This window comes from Perissodus microlepis, chromosome 10, assembly GCF_051167445.1.
Source record: "Perissodus microlepis isolate ML-2025 ecotype Zambia chromosome 10, ASM5116744v1, whole genome shotgun sequence".
NCBI lineage: Eukaryota > Metazoa > Chordata > Actinopteri > Cichliformes > Cichlidae > Perissodus > Perissodus microlepis.
Genome location: NC_140470.1, coordinates 2949815 through 2967310, shown reverse-complemented (window position 1 = coordinate 2967310; position 17496 = coordinate 2949815). Strand labels below are relative to the sequence as shown.

At 47.5% G+C, this 17496-nt stretch overlaps 1 protein-coding gene and 1 long non-coding RNA gene across 2 annotated transcripts; both read right to left on the bottom strand.

The window, feature by feature from the left end:
- Window positions 1-12529: 12529 nt before the first annotated feature.
- Window positions 12530-12870, bottom strand: LOC146378609 (uncharacterized). Its single transcript, XR_014801477.1, has 3 exons — window positions 12807-12870; window positions 12655-12719; window positions 12530-12571 (listed from the first exon to the last, which is right to left on the bottom strand). It is a non-coding gene; the product is annotated as an uncharacterized LOC146378609 (long non-coding RNA).
- Window positions 12871-13209: 339 nt separating this feature from the next.
- LOC146378608 (F-BAR and double SH3 domains protein 2-like) lies at window positions 13210-16362 on the bottom strand. The gene is made up of 4 exons (XM_084941617.1): window positions 16294-16362; window positions 14890-14973; window positions 13533-13716; window positions 13210-13448 (listed from the first exon to the last, which is right to left on the bottom strand). The coding sequence occupies exons 1-4, from the start codon at window positions 16360-16362 to the stop codon at window positions 13210-13212; spliced, it is 576 nt and encodes a 191-aa protein (XP_084797743.1).
- Window positions 16363-17496: the final 1134 nt, after the last annotated feature.

The window sequence follows — 17496 nt, the reverse complement described above, 5'->3', positions numbered from 1 at the left end:
TGACAGGAACTTCCTACAGACCAGGTTTGAATGATGCCTGAGTGGACATACAAAACTCACAAGTTCCTGGCTCTCACGGCTCCTCTGCAGAGGGTTAGTCGAAGAAGGAGGGGCATCGCGAGGGGCGTCGGGGGACGGGGGACTGTGCCTCACTGCCCTCCCCTTCTCCAAGAAACCCGTCTTCAACCGAGTCGAGAGAGCCGGGAACTTGTGAGGTGTGCATGTCCTGGTGAGCCTCCACCTTTTATAGGTGGGTGCAGCCTCGACTGTACAGAGACAGACCAGACCAGCTGCACCACACAGACACTTCAAACCTCATCTGAGGACAAAAAACATATACATACATATATATATATATCTTACTATTAAAAAAATAATAAAGTTAGGGTTCCTTTACAATGTCAGAAGGAGGGAGGCACTAAGGCACCGCCTTCCGCCCCTCGACGCCCTCGCGGTGCCCCCTCCTTCTGACAGGAACTTCCTACAGACCAGGTTTGAATGATGCCTGAGTGGACATACAAAACTCACAAGTTCCTGGCTTTCACGGCTCCTCTGCAGAGGGTTAGTCGAAGAAGGAGGGGCATCGCGAGGGGCGTCGGGGGACGGGAGACTGTGCCTCACTGCCCTCCCCTTCTCCAAGAAACCCGTCTTCAACCGAGTCGAGAGCGCCGGGAACTTGTGAGGTGTGCATGTCCTGGTGAGCCTCCACCTTTTATAGGTGGGTGCAGCCTCGACTGTACAGAGACAGACCAGACCAGCTGCACCACACAGACACTTCAAACCTCATCTGAGCACAAAAAACATATACATACATACATATATATATATATCTTACTATTAAAAAAATAATAAAGTTAGGGTTCCTTTACAATGTCAGAAGGAGGGAGGCACTAAGGCACCGCCTTCCGCCCCTCGACGCCCTCGCGGTGCCCCCTCCTTCTGACAGGAACTTCCTACAGACCAGGTTTGAATGATGCCTGAGTGGACATACAAAACTCACAAGTTCCTGGCTCTCACGGCTCCTCTGCAGAGGGTTAGTCGAAGAAGGAGGGGCATCGCGAGGGGCGACGGGGGACGGGGGACTGTGCCTCACTGCCCTCCCCTTCTCCAAGAAACCCGTCTTCAACAGAGTCGAGAGAGCCGGGAACTTGTGAGGTGTGCATGTCCTGGTGAGCCTCCACCTTTTATAGGTGGGTGCAGCCTCGACTGTACAGAGACAGACCAGACCAGCTGCACCACACAGACACTTCAAACCTCATCTGAGCACAAAAAAAAAATATACATACATATATATATATATCTTACTATTAAAAAAATAATAAAGTTAGGGTTCCTTTACAATGTCAGAAGGAGGGAGGCACTAAGGCACCGCCTTCCGCCCCTCGACGCCCTCGCGGTGCCCCCTCCTTCTGACAGGAGCTTCCTACAGACCAGGTTTGAATGATGCCTGAGTGGACATACAAAACTCACAAGTTCCTGGCTCTCACGGCTCCTCTGCAGAGGGTTAGTCGAAGAAGGAGGGGCATCGCGAGGGGCGTCGGGGGACGGGGGACTGTGCCTCACTGCCCTCCCCTTCTCCAAGAAACCCGTCTTCAACCGAGTCGAGAGAGCCGGGAACTTGTGAGGTGTGCATGTCCTGGTGAGCCTCCACCTTTTATAGGTGGGTGCAGCCTCGACTGTACAGAGACAGACCAGACCAGCTGCACCACACAGACACTTCAAACCTCCTCTGAGGACAAAAAACATATACATACATATATATATATATATATCTTACTATTAAAAAAATAATAAAGTTAGGGTTCCTTTACAATGTCAGAAGGAGGGAGGCACTAAGGCACCGCCTTCCGCCCCTCGACGCCCTCGCGGTGCCCCCTCCTTCTGACAGGAACTTCCTACAGACCAGGTTTGAATGATGCCTGAGTGGACATACAAAACTCACAAGTTCCTGGCTCTCACGGCTCCTCTGCAGAGGGTTAGTCGAAGAAGGAGGGGCATCGCGAGGGGCGTCGGGGGACGGGGGACTGTGCCTCACTGCCCTCCCCTTCTCCAAGAAACCCGTCTTCAACCGAGTCGAGAGAGCCGGGAACTTGTGAGGTGTGCATGTCCTGGTGAGCCTCCACCTTTTATAGGTGGGTGCAGCCTCGACTGTACAGAGACAGACCAGACCAGCTGCACCACACAGACACTTCAAACCTCATCTGAGGACAAAAAACATATACATACATATATATATATATCTTACTATTAAAAAAATAATAAAGTTAGGGTTCCTTTACAATGTCAGAAGGAGGGAGGCACTAAGGCACCGCCTTCCGCCCCTCGACGCCCTCGCGGTGCCCCCTCCTTCTGACAGGAACTTCCTACAGACCAGGTTTGAATGATGCCTGAGTGGACATACAAAACTCACAAGTTCCTGGCTCTCACGGCTCCTCTGCAGAGGGTTAGTCGAAGAAGGAGGGGCATCGCGAGGGGCGTCGGGGGACGGGAGACTGTGCCTCACTGCCCTCCCCTTCTCCAAGAAACCCGTCTTCAACCGAGTCGAGAGCGCCGGGAACTTGTGAGGTGTGCATGTCCTGGTGAGCCTCCACCTTTTATAGGTGGGCGCAGCCTCGACTGTACAGAGACAGACCAGACCAGCTGCACCACACAGACACTTCAAACCTCATCTGAGCACAAAAAACATATACATACATACATATATATATATATCTTACTATTAAAAAAATAATAAAGTTAGGGTTCCTTTACAATGTCAGAAGGAGGGAGGCACTAAGGCACCGCCTTCCGCCCCTCGACGCCCTCGCGGTGCCCCCTCCTTCTGACAGGAACTTCCTACAGACCAGGTTTGAATGATGCCTGAGTGGACATACAAAACTCACAAGTTCCTGGCTCTCACGGCTCCTCTGCAGAGGGTTAGTCTAAGAAGGAGGGGCATCGCGAGGGGCGTCGGGGGACGGGGGACTGTGCCTCACTGCCCTCCCCTTCTCCAAGAAACCCGTCTTCAACCGAGTCGAGAGAGCCGGGAACTTGTGAGGTGTGCATGTCCTGGTGAGCCTCCACCTTTTATAGGTGGGTGCAGCCTCGACTGTACAGAGACAGACCAGACCAGCTGCACCACACAGACACTTCAAACCTCCTCTGAGGACAAAAAACATATACATACATATATATATATATCTTACTATTAAAAAAATAATAAAGTTAGGGTTCCTTTACAATGTCAGAAGGAGGGAGGCACTAAGGCACCGCCTTCCGCCCCTCGACGCCCTCGCGGTGCCCCCTCCTTCTGACAGGAACTTCCTACAGACCAGGTTTGAATGATGCCTGAGTGGACATACAAAACTCACAAGTTCCTGGCTCTCACGGCTCCTCTGCAGAGGGTTAGTCTAAGAAGGAGGGGCATCGCGAGGGGCGTCGGGGGACGGGGGACTGTGCCTCACTGCCCTCCCCTTCTCCAAGAAACCCGTCTTCAACCGAGTCGAGAGAGCCGGGAACTTGTGAGGTGTGCATGTCCTGGTGAGCCTCCACCTTTTATAGGTGGGTGCAGCCTCGACTGTACAGAGACAGACCAGACCAGCTGCACCACACAGACACTTCAAACCTCCTCTGAGGACAAAAAACATATACATACATATATATATATATATATATATATCTTACTATTAAAAAAATAATAAAGTTAGGAATCCTTTACAATGTCAGAAGGAGGGAGGCACTAAGGCACCGCCTTCCGCCCCTCGACGCCCTCGCGGTGCCCCCTCCTTCTGACAGGAACTTCCTACAGACCAGGTTTGAATGATGCCTGAGTGGACATACAAATTTCACAAGTTCCTGGCTCTCACGGCTCCTATGCAGAGGGTTAGTCGAAGAAGGAGGGGCATCGCGAGGGGCGTCGGGGGACGGGGGACTGTGCCTCACTGCCCTCCCCTTCTCCAAGAAACCCGTCTTCAACCGAGTCGAGAGAGCCGGGAACTTGTGAGGTGTGCATGTCCTGGTGAGCCTCCACCTTTTATAGGTGGGTGCAGCCTCGACTGTACAGAGACAGACCAGACCAGCTGCACCACACAGACACTTCAAACCTCCTCTGAGGACAAAAAATATATACATACATATATATATATATATCTTACTATTAAAAAAATAATAAAGTTAGGGTTCCTTTACAATGTCAGAAGGAGGGAGGCACTAAGGCACCGCCTTCCGCCCCTCGACGCCCTCGCGGTGCCCCCTCCTTCTGACAGGAACTTCCTACAGACCAGGTTTGAATGATGCCTGAGTGGACATACAAAACTCACAAGTTCCTGGCTCTCACGGCTCCTCTGCAGAGGGTTAGTCGAAGAAGGAGGGGCATCGCGAGGGGCGTCGGGGGACGGGGGACTGTGCCTCACTGCCCTCCCCTTCTCCAAGAAACCCGTCTTCAACCGAGTCGAGAGCGCCGGGAACTTGTGAGGTGTGCATGTCCTGGTGAGCCTCCACCTTTTATAGGTGGGTGCAGCCTCGACTGTACAGAGACAGACCAGACCAGCTGCACCACACAGACACTTCAAACCTCATCTGAGCACAAAAAACATATACATACATATATATATATATCTTACTATTAAAAAAATAATAAAGTTAGGGTTCCTTTACAATGTCAGAAGGAGGGAGGCACTAAGGCACCGCCTTCCGCCCCTCGACGCCCTCGCGGTGCCCCCTCCTTCTGACAGGAACTTCCTACAGACCAGGTTTGAATGATGCCTGAGTGGACATACAAAACTCACAAGTTCCTGGCTCTCACGGCTCCTCTGCAGAGGGTTAGTTGAAGGAGGAGGGGCATCGCGAGGGGCGTCGGGGGACGGGGGACTGTGCCTCACTGCCCTCCCCTTCTCCAAGAAACCCGTCTTCAACCGAGTCGAGAGAGCCGGGAACTTGTGAGGTGTGCATGTCCTGGTGAGCCTCCACCTTTTATAGGTGGGTGCAGCCTTGACTGTACAGAGACAGACCAGACCAGCTGCACCACACAGACAATTCAAACCTCATCTGAGGACAAAAAACATATACATACATACATATATATATATATCTTACTGTTAAAAAAATAATAAAGTTAGGGTTCCTTTACAATGTCAGAAGGAGGGAGGCACTAAGGCACCGCCTTCCGCCCCTCGACGCCCTCGCGGTGCCCCCTCCTTCTGACAGGAACTTCCTACAGACCAGGTTTGAATGATGCCTGAGTGGACATACAAAACTCACAAGTTCCTGGCTCTCACGGCTCCTATGCAGAGGGTTAGTCGAAGAAGGAGGGGCATCGCGAGGGGCGTCGGGGGGCGGGGGACTGTGCCTCACTGCCCTCCCCTTCTCCAAGAAACCCGTCTTCAACCGAGTCGGGAACTTGTGAGGTGTGCATGTCCTGGTGAGCCTCCACCTTTTATAGGTGGGTGCAGCCTTGACTGTACAGAGACAGACCAGACCAGCTGCACCACACAGACACTTCAAACCTCATCTGAGCACAAAAAACATATACATACATATATATATATATATCTTACTGTTAAAAAAATAATAAAGTTAGGGTTCCTTTACAATGTCAGAAGGAGGGAGGCACTAAGGCACCGCCTTCCGCCCCTCGACGCCCTCGCGGTGCCCCCTCCTTCTGACAGGAGCTTCCTACAGACCAGGTTTGAATGATGCCTGAGTGGACATACAAAACTCACAAGTTCCTGGCTCTCACGGCTCCTATGCAGAGGGTTAGTCGAAGAAGGAGGGGCATCACGAGGGACGTCGGGGGACGGGGGACTGTGCCTCACTGCCCTCCCCTTCTCCAAGAAACCCGTCTTCAACCGAGTCGAGAGAGCCGGGAACTTGTGAGGTGTGCATGTCCTGGTGAGCCTCCACCTTTTATAGGTGGGTGCAGCCTCGACTGTACAGAGACAGACCAGACCAGCTGCACCACACAGACACTTCAAACCTCCTCTGAGGACAAAAAACATATACATACATATATATATATATATATCTTACTATTAAAAAAAAATAAAGTTAGGGTTCCTTTACAATGTCAGAAGGAGGGAGGCACTAAGGCACCGCCTTCCGCCCCTCGACGCCCTCGCGGTGCCCCCTCCTTCTGACAGGAACTTCCTACAGACCAGGTTTGAATGATGCCTGAGTGGACATACAAAACTCACAAGTTCCTGGCTCTCACGGCTCCTCTGCAGAGGGTTAGTCGAAGAAGGAGGGGCATCGCGAGGGGCGTCGGGGGACGGGAGACTGTGCCTCACTGCCCTCCCCTTCTCCAAGAAACCCGTCTTCAACCGAGTCGAGAGAGCCGGGAACTTGTGAGGTGTGCATGTCCTGGTGAGCCTCCACCTTTTATAGGTGGGTGCAGCCTCGACTGTACAGAGACAGACCAGACCAGCTGCACCACACAGACACTTCAAACCTCATCTGAGGACAAAAAACATATACATACATACATATATATATCTTACTATTAAAAAAATAATAAAGTTAGGGTTCCTTTACAATGTCAGAAGGAGGGAGGCACTAAGGCACCGCCTTCCGCCCCTCGACGCCCTCGCGGTGCCCCCTCCTTCTGACAGGAACTTCCTACAGACCAGGTTTGAATGATGCCTGAGTGGACATACAAAACTCACAAGTTCCTGGCTCTCACGGCTCCTCTGCAGAGGGTTAGTCGAAGAAGGAGGGGCATCGCGAGGGGCGTCGGGGGACGGGGGACTGTGCCTCACTGCCCTCCCCTTCTCCACGAAACCCGTCTTCAACCGAGTCGAGAGAGCCGGGAACTTGTGAGGTGTGCATGTCCTGGTGAGCCTCCACCTTTTATAGGTGGGTGCAGCCTCGACTGTACAGAGACAGACCAGACCAGCTGCACCACACAGACACTTCAAACCTCATCTGAGGACAAAAAACATATACATACATATATATATATATATCTTACTATTAAAAAAATAATAAAGTTAGGGTTCCTTTACAATGTCAGAAGGAGGGAGGCACTAAGGCACCGCCTTCCGCCCCTCGACGCCCTCGCGGTGCCCCCTCCTTCTGACAGGAACTTCCTACAGACCAGGTTTGAATGATGCCTGAGTGGACATACAAAACTCACAAGTTCCTGGCTCTCACGGCTCCTCTGCAGAGGGTTAGTCGAAGAAGGAGGGGCATCGCGAGGGGCGTCGGGGGACGGGAGACTGTGCCTCACTGCCCTCCCCTTCTCCAAGAAACCCGTCTTCAACCGAGTCGAGAGAGCCGGGAACTTGTGAGGTGTGCATGTCCTGGTGAGCCTCCACCTTTTATAGGTGGGTGCAGCCTCGACTGTACAGAGACAGACCAGACCAGCTGCACCACACAGACACTTCAAACCTCATCTGAGGACAAAAAACATATACATACATACATATATATATCTTACTATTAAAAAAATAATAAAGTTAGGGTTCCTTTACAATGTCAGAAGGAGGGAGGCACTAAGGCACCGCCTTCCGCCCCTCGACGCCCTCGCGGTGCCCCCTCCTTCTGACAGGAACTTCCTACAGACCAGGTTTGAATGATGCCTGAGTGGACATACAAAACTCACAAGTTCCTGGCTCTCACGGCTCCTATGCAGAGGGTTAGTCGAAGAAGGAGGGGCATCGCGAGGGGCGTCGGGGGACGGGGGACTGCGCCTCACTGCCCTCCCCTTCTCCAAGAAACCCGTCTTCAACCGAGTCGAGAGAGCCGGGAACTTGTGAGGTGTGCATGTCCTGGTGAGCCTCCACCTTTTATAGGTGGGTGCAGCCTCGACTGTACAGAGACAGACCACACCAGCTGCACCACACAGACACTTCAAACCTCATATGGAGAAAACTAACCTTAGAAACATGCAGGGTGACGGGTGACAGGAGACAGCAGCATTGCAGACATGAGGACAGGCAGACAGTTCAGGCTGTGTGAGAGTCAAGTTCACTCCTATATATGACCTCCTATCGCAGAATGCGTTACTGTGACAACGCAGGCTTTGTGCTTTGAAGTGTGGTGATTGGTGACATCATTGGAACGGCCTGTGATCTTAGTCACACTAGCCCGGATAAATTTGAAAAAGGCGTTTTCGTTTGAAAACGCTCCGTGTCCAGACTACCGTTTTCACAGAGTTGTGCGTCCACTTTGAAACGGCCGAAAACGCTTACGCTCCAGTACTGCGCATGCGCGAAACGCAAGGTGACTCGACCTGCCTCATTTCTGTCTCCCGTTTATTCACTTTCCGGCTCTTTGAAACGTCGCGGCAAAATGTCAAGGAAAAGCCACGAGTTTTTTAAATGGACTAACAATGAGGTGGAGTTGTTGCTGCAAGTAATACAAAAGTACAAAGTTGCAAAAGCGATTGAGAATTAAAGAATTTGAAGAAAAGCTATCTGGAGCATGTACAAACTGATATTAATCTTTAACGGGGCTGTCACAATTTATCACATGATTGCATCACTTGACTAGGCTATGTCCACATGTATGGGTATTTTTGAAAACGTAGATTTTTCTATGCATTTGTACCTTTCGTCCACACGTTTCGGCCACTGAAAACGGAGAGTTTTAAAAATTCCTGCCTGGGTGGAGATTTTCAAGAACTCCGTTTTTGCGTTTACTATGGACAAGGAAAACGGAGAAAACGCAGGGTCAAAGGTGTGCGCCTTTTTTGACGTCACACTGTGCGCCAAGTTATTGTTTCGGTGAAATTAATTTCTACAATGGCGGACTTAGACAAAATACTGTTAATTTTACTCTCTGTAGTGTTTAAATTCTTACATACACAGACAGTTACTGTCCCTCCACACATAGAACTCACTTCTGCTTCTTTGCGCCGCCATCTTTGTTTACTCTTTCCCGCCCAGGCGTCTAGACATCTGATTGGCCAACATTTCTACACGGTTAGGAATATATCGCCACCTGTTGCTTTGGCATGCTCCTGGCAGCATTTTCCTTCGTTTTTTGTGTTGAGGTGTGGATGGGATTTTTTAAAAAAACGAAAAATCTCAGTTTTCAGAAATACCCGTGTACGTGAGGACGTAGTCTACAATGTATCATTGTTTTTAAAAAGGCTCCAGTTCGCTTTCCACAATGCTACGCGAAAACGGCGTCAAATGTATACGCTTTGGAGAGCGTTTTCAAAATGCTGCGCTTTCCTTGACCGAAAACGCTGTCTCAGTGTGGACGGAAGGCCAAAACGGAGAGAAAAAGTGCAGTTTTTAGTTATGTTTATTTGTTGGATCCCATCAGTTTTTCTTCGAAGAGCCGAAAGACTTTCAGTTACTTATGATAAACTGTTTGTCTTATACAAACAGATAAATACAGAAAACAAAGAAGAAAACAAAGCTTGTATTCTATTTGATTTTCAAGATATTGAACTTTATTTTTTCTATTTCACCGAGTTCTTTTTTCCATGTACTTTTTGTCCAATAATTTTTTTAATAATCAGATTAATGTTTATTTTAAAATTAAGAATTATTTATATTTTTTATATTTGCTATATACTGAGCTGAAACATCCTTCTGTGTAGTCATGTAACACATTATTTTAAAATAATATATTTTAAACAGGTGGATGCAGGAATTAAGAGTTAAAACAGAGTCTTGTTCCATTTAAGCTATCTTTATTTCACATTTATTTGTACACAATAAATACAGTTAAACATCCATGTGTGTGTAAATACGACGCCTGGCAGCCTCCGCATAGCCGACGCTGTAAAACGTGGGAGTTTTTACGTCCTTTTTTAAAAAAATGAATTTCAGATTCTGACTTGATGCATAATCAAGACCAGTAAACAGGTTAACAAAAAATTCTCTAATGGAAAAGAAACTTTAGTTATTCTTTTAATACAACAGGGTAAATGCAAACTTCAAAAATAAGTTTGATGTCATTCAGATCTCAAGGAGATCAACGAGAACGCAGCGTCATGGCTGACGGATACCTCTTTTCCTCTGATCAGATTCAGCTACAGTTTAATTGTTTTTGTTTTCTTAAAATCCTAATTCTAAAAACAAAAAAGGGGAAAAAAGCTGTGCCATTACTTGCACAGATATCCATCTCTAAGCTCTCCGTAAACTATCAATACGATCGATAAGTCATATCTCAATCAAAGACACTACAATGGCTATTTATGGCTAAATAACAGGAAGTATTGATACCAATACGGCTGGTAAACAAACATCAAACAGGAAATATTGAACAAAACATCCACTATACTGAAAAGGAATAAGAAGACATCAGAAAGTGCTTCACTATAGATTTTAAACTGGACAGCTAGCAGCTCAGGATGGTTTCCTCCTTAAAAATAAAAGGCATCTTTAAACTGCACATGCTCAGTGTAAACTGTCCTCCCCAACAGCGACTGTTACTGGCATCATTAGTGTCGTAAAAACAGTTTTTTTCTGTATTATGCAACATAAAAACAAAAGAGTTAGACTGTGTGTTTGTGTGTTTACGTGCTATGTTTCCCACTTTAAACTTTTCCTAAACATTAGAAGGGGGAAAAAAGATAAGGGATCCAAAACAATCACAGGTAAAAATTGCCACTTTTCCCTTGTTTGTGTAACCGCGAGCGGTCACGTGTGTCGGCGGAGAGGACCAGCCTCTTTTCGAGACTTTTGGTTTGCTCACAAGTGCAGCTCTATTGCATAGACGTGAATCTGATGGTGGTAACAAAGAGCTACGACGTGAGACACAACGGGGGCGAAATCATAACTATAACATAAAAAATTCTTTCTTCAATCCATAAACGAGGAGAAATTCTGCAGCTAAGGCATCCATAACACGATCAGTTAGAAGTGATGTTTTCCGACGAGCTGAAGGAAGAACTTATCTGTTTTCTTGCAGAGACTTTAATGTGAAACCGGAGCCAGGAGGCAGTTTATCTTAAACATAATCGACTAATGAAGCCAAAAAAGAAGTGAAAACATGTGCAATACCCGTGTGGAGCACGGGCAGCCTAAAGATCGCTCAGGTGAAAACAGAAAATTGATTTATGGTTTGCTGATGATGTAATTAGCGATTATCAGACTATTTTTGCCCATTACTGCTCACAATTTCTTTGTATTTTGACTTCAAACAACATTTTTTTTTGCGATTAAGTGTCAACAGAGATACAGAAAAGTGGTTACACCTAAAAAGCAAGGTCACTGAAGGCAGCGGTGTGGTTGTACAATGGTGCTGTAACCTTGTCCTGTCACCAGGGGGCGACGTCAAAATATCTGCTGTTGTCTTGTTGGCCCTTGGCTTACGGTGCATTCCAGATTGAGTCGGAAGTCGGAATTCCTGAGCTCCCAGTAGTAATTTTCATCTGGAACTCCCCCTCAACTAGTATTTCCTTCTTGGAAAGTCAGAGCAGCCTCAACAATCCAAGATGGTGACAGAGAACATAAACATAATCTGCTCTGTCACTCACCTGTATTTGTGACTCATGATATAAGCCACACGCTAAGCACTTACCACATTCTATCAATGAACGTGCTGCAGCTAAAATAAATCCCATCTTACTTTGCTTTTCTGACTTTCCTGCTGGAATGCACAAACTCGGGAATGACGTCACTGCCAAAAAGGACCACAGACATCAGAACATTGACACAGCTGCCAGGTTGGAAAAGTGAAGCAACAAAAAAAAATTGTACTCTATTTACAGGCCACCAGGGGGCGACCCCTGCGTCTGTAAAAGACTTCTGGTCCTATAGAGGTCTCTGGGACCTCTGTGAACAGTTCCCTGATGTGTTCAAGGGTTCAGTTTCTCATTTCAGAACACAGCTGAAATTATCAAGACTCACTGAAGGGGTGTGAAATGTGTCTAAATCTAGGGAACAGAGGCCTGATCGATGATATGTTCTGCAGACTCGTGTCTTTGTTCATAAACAGAAAAATGAAGGTAAGACACAAACGCTTCCTTCAGTTTGACCTCTCAAAGGTCAAGGTCAGTCCAGTCTAACATGTTTTACTTTAACATGAAACGCTGCTATGACCGAGTCTCAAACAACAGAAAATCCAGGGTCTGCTCATCAGCTAACCACTCTGTTTTATGCTGTCGGTGCGTTAAATATCATGAAACGCCTCATTCAGTCAGCTGCATGTTCTTTAGAACCAAACTGGCTGCTCGAACTGATGAATGATACCACACTGAGCTCTCTGCAAGGGAACGAATGAGCTCGACTCCCTAAAATATCAGCCAGCGAGTCCAAACACACTGATTTTTACTAACGGATAAAATGATGTTAACTTTTCTATCAACTTCTTTTGCTCGTTATCACCTTATTAACTGTTCGGGGGTGAGAATGAAGCCTTGTACAAACTCTGGGTAAAGTAGTGTTGAGAAACGAGAACACTGAACGGGAAGTTAAAAGAAAAAGGCGCAGCGGTGTTCCTTCTCCGAGTGGGGGGGCTTCTTCCGTCTCCAGGCGTCTTCAGGAGTTTTTAAGTTTCCTTGGGTTTCCTTTGGGAGTGTTTTTACGAGTCCCTGCTCGAGGGGGTGCCGCCTTCACACCAGTGTGATCTCAACCTCCTCTCGCCGCTTCACCTGCCCGTGAGGATGCTGCTTCGGGGGCGGAGGTGCGGCACGTACCTGTAAAAATCCACCAGCTCAGTTAAAATAAAGATGAAAAAAAGTCTGCTGTCATTTACGTCACCACAGAAGGTTTTACTCACGGGTCGGATGGTGCCACCGCCGCTCTCCGGGTATTTGGGGGGTTGGGGGGAGCTTTGTGCTGGACCTGAAGAGGGCAGAGGAGGCAGATTATTATTCACACCGGCCTTTTTTCTTACAGATAACCACTCACAGACAAACCAGAGATTCTTACTGTGAAAGGGGCTTTTGTGTGGAGCCGGCGGCGGTCTGTGGTGTCCGTTGTGATAGGAGGGTGGTCGGTGCAGGGACTCAACACTGGAGAGGACACGGTGGGGGTCTGAAGGGGGCTGCTGTGGAGAGGTCCCGGCTGGAAGGGACCACGAGGGGAGCGGTCGCACTGAGAGAGTGTGGACGGGGAAGCCTTCAACACAAACAGTGGACAGGTGTGCAAACTTTAATATTTTATATAAAATAAAAAGAAATAAATTATTTAACAACACAGGACTTAGTGTCACAAATAAGTTGCTACAGTAGATTTGTACTGCGCTGATGTAGAGGCAGCTGATCCAGGGGGGGACACAGTGTGTGTGCGTTCAACCAGAAGAACTTTAATTGTGTAGAACATGAAATTTAAGTCAGCGTGAGCCTACCTGTGCGCTGCCGTCTCTTTGCCCATCTCCATTCTCGCTGGTCACGGTGAGATCCTCCACAAGAACTGCGGGGAACACACCAACAACGCTGTTAAACTCGCCCTCCCAGAAGCCATCGTCCTCGTGGGTCTCTCTGCTCAGGATGCGGATGATGGCGCCTTCTGGGAACGACAGCTCATCTTCCGTTTGTCCCGCGTAGTCGTACAAAGCCTTTGCGAATGAAACTGCAACACAGACAGTGGCAACGAGGGTATTAAACAAAGCAGGAAATCAAAACTCCGATATTATCTGGTGGAGGCGGATCTCACCACTGGAGTCTCCGTTGACGGAGCCGGTTGGGAGTTCGGTTTCAGGTTCAGTGGAGTTGCTGGAGGAATGGGATCGGGCGTCCAGCGCGGCCAGCGACTGCAGCATGCTCAGCAGGCTGTTGGAGGAGGGCAGCTGCAGGTATTTCTCTGGGACGTAGCCCACCTGTCCGCTACGGTTTCTGGCCTGGAAACACAGACAATGCACACAGACATCACAGCACTAAAACAGATCTATATAAATGATATTGCTCACATTTTTATGTATGATTATATTCATTAAAATAAATACCCCATTAAAACACTATATCTGTATATGAAAAGATAATCACCTAAGTAAATATACATAAAATATTGGCTCAACATGTGGAACATTTGCACAATGGCTCACAGGAAAGCCAGACTTACACAATAAACCAAAGTAAAACAGCAACAATGCACAATGTTCCTTCAGGGAAATGATCTGAAAACAACCACACACAAAGTACACAATGACTACACACCAGCAGCTCTGCAGAGGCGTTTATAAAAGAATGACTTCACACAATGATGGGAGCATCCACAGCTGACATTTCTACATTTAAGTGCACACCACTGACCACCCGAAAAATGTCCTCAAAGACTTCTCAAATTTTCTCCCAAAGGTCCAGGAGCAACTTTGTAACAGTCTGTGACAAACAAAGTGAAAATGATAATTAAGTAGCTGGGAGATCATCAAATTAACATTTTATATCCATGACCAGGTCACTCCGCAGATCTAAAACTGATCAAGAGTCCACGAACCGCTGTTAAAAAGCAGAAGCTGACAAACTGTGATCAAACCGGAGCGCTGCTGAGGCAGGATTGGATCACCATCAATCAGGATTTGGCCCAGATTTTCAGTAGCTGCACTTAAGGTATGAATTTAAAAACTGCCTCATTCATGAATTATTGCATTCACAAACTTGGGTGCCATGCCCGCCCACCTGCCTGCCCGGCTGGGTGACGAGAATCTCCCATCAGCCCTTCATGGCTGCGGGGCCAAAAAAAGAAGCAGAGAACTGTGTATTTGTACATTTTTTGATTTGTCTTTATGTTCAGCAGAGCTTCTACCACCCAGGCCAACCTGACCTGCCTCAATGCACCGCACACATTTTAGTTGAATTATTCTAATTCCTGAAGCCACATCAGTCCAACTGATCGCAGAGAAACACTAAAACGTCCAGTAGATAGTCTGTACCGGTGCGAGGTCTTATAAAAACTGAAACTAAATGTTTGTCAAACAGTCTAAGAGCCAGAGAGTGAACTAATAAACAAAACAACCAACCCTCAAACATGAGAGTGCTTCTGCTACACAACTGTGTTTGTGTTATTATTGTACCTTGACCCAGTCCTCCATGTCGCCATCATCGATGACCTCCAAGATTTCCTGCTCCTCGATGGTCAGCTCGTCCGGCTGAGAAGCCTGCAGACAGACAAACACGTTAATTCAAATTAAAGCTGCGATGTAACAGTTTAACCATCTTCATTTCACCCGTGATGTATATTTTTCAAATACCGCCACACTGGTGAATGGACAAAAATGCTCACTGTGGCTTCAATAACATCAGCCAGAACACTGAAGAAAACACTGAGACCATGCCTGCATTAATACCACACTTTACTCAGGACTCTGTTAATATAAAACAACTAATTCTCCAAAGCAGCACAAAACTCAGACTTACACTAGAATTTCTGTACAAATTCAGAGAGCAGGTGTTTGGACACAGAATCATTAGTGCCACAAAGTTTGGGAAAGTAAATCCAAGTGGGGGTTAAACACGACTGGAACTGATTAAAAACAGCCAAAACAAAAAGTGGCTTTACTTCAAAGTCAGAAGTATAATTGGTGACATGTTAAAGATCCACGTCCAATCCAAATATTTCAATCATGTGTGGAGAGGTTAACCGTATTTACATCTTAATAGATTTTATGACGACATCCATCCAGCAGGGATGGAGGAAATCCCAGCCAGCTTTGTAGGCTAACACAGAGAGCATCCACATTATGATGCACCACACAGACGGCAGACTTCAACCACACTTTTAGAAAATATAACAGGAATGAACACTCAGCCATCGAGTCTCCAGCTGTCTGCGTCAGTAACAGAAGCTTTAATCTAACAAGTTTGTATTTTACTGAAGGAGGAACCTGGAGAGAACCACAGAGGCACAGGAGAACATGACAAGACACTTAAAAAGATTTAAATATTAATCATGTAATTACCAGAAAATATGGTTAAACCTACAGAATCTTAACCCTTGTGCTCCCCTTCGGGGCAGCCCCAGACCCCGGGGGTCCCAAAGTACCCCACCCTCAGTAGAGACAGGTGAATGAAAATGAAAAAAACAGAACGATCATTTGGGGTCGAAGAGTGCCCCAGAGCGATTCTAATGGGTTCGTCAGGGGATCGGGAAAGAAAACATAGCACTTGGGGGCCACGCACAGAAGCTGCTGCGGCAGCGTGGGGGTCATTGATACCCCAGTACATAAAAATGAAGCATAATCACAATAATAATAATAATAATAATAATAATAATAATAATAATAATAATAAGAAGAAGAAGAAGAAGAAGAAGAAGACAGAACACAGACGCTTCTGAGTTTTATTTTATTTTATTTGAAATTACACTCACGATACAACTGAGGCAATCTGGAAGGCCATACCTTTTAGGGACATGCGCAATAGGGAGGGTGCGTTTTTAAAATGCCCCCCCTCCCCCCCGGGGCTGTATTTTTGATTACAATATCAACAAACTGTCCGTGTTTCAGGTGCTCGGTGCTGTACAGCGCCTTCGGTGGCTGTGAATACATGATCAGGAGACGTTGAATGGAAGGAATGAAACGCGGCGTGAGGAGTCTTTTCCTGATGCTGTAATAATGTTCAGCGTAAAAGTCATCCTCCAAGTGTCACAGCGGGATGGAACGGACACACGCGCAGGCTCTGAGTTGGGAAACACAAGAATCTTTATTACAGCACACCAGGTGATCTATTTACAGAGGTGAGGGGGAAGCCGGGCTCCGGGGGTCCACACACAAAGGGAAAAGACGCTGAAAGTCCACACGCACTCCGTCCACTCCTCACGCTCCTCTCCACACTCCACAGAAAACACGATGACGTACTCCACTCCTCGCACACTCAATCACTCAGGAAACACAGGGGTTGGTCCAGGGAATGCGGGTCGGCAACCGTCCAGCCACGAGAAACACAGAGCTGCCGTCTTATAAAGGAGCTGGAACACTCTCGTAACGAGCCACAGGTGCGTGATGGCGACCAGGTGCGTGGACCAAGGGCAGAAGCCCACAGGTGAGCTCCGCCCTGGCAGAGGGAGGAGGGAAAGAGAGGAAGGGAGAGAGCAAGAACAAAATGAAAAACATATGTAGCCATACTGAGCCGACCGGGTAGGCACAGGGACCCTGACACCAAGACTCGCAGACACTCGTGTTGTCTCTGGCTGGGGTGATTGGTCTTGCACCCGTTGCATGCTTCGGTGCGGTACTCGTTGATCACTAGGTCGAGTAGGTGATACACCTACGCAGTTTTCACGGTATCGACGAGTAAAGAAGACGCCCAACCGTCAAGCTCGGCGTCTTTAACTGAGAATATCCAAGGGCTCCACCGAGCCCCATGAGAACATAAGATGTAAAGTACGCTCCTGTGCCAAATAATCCCAGGGAAGCGAGGCGGAAGAATTTACACCGCTCCTTCAATTCGATCCTCTCCTCTTCCCTTTTTCTTTGTTCTTCCTCCTTTCTCCTCTTCAGCCTTTCTCCTTCGAGTTTCTTCTGGGCCGCCTTATACATCTCGTTGGTGTAGTGGTTTCCTCCATTGAAATCCACCATTTCATCTATTTCATCCAAAAGACAGCCCCAGAGTGTCGATCACAGCGATATTTCTTCCGTCTTCGCCCTCTGCCTCTTTTCTGAGACAGCCGTCGGTGACAGACT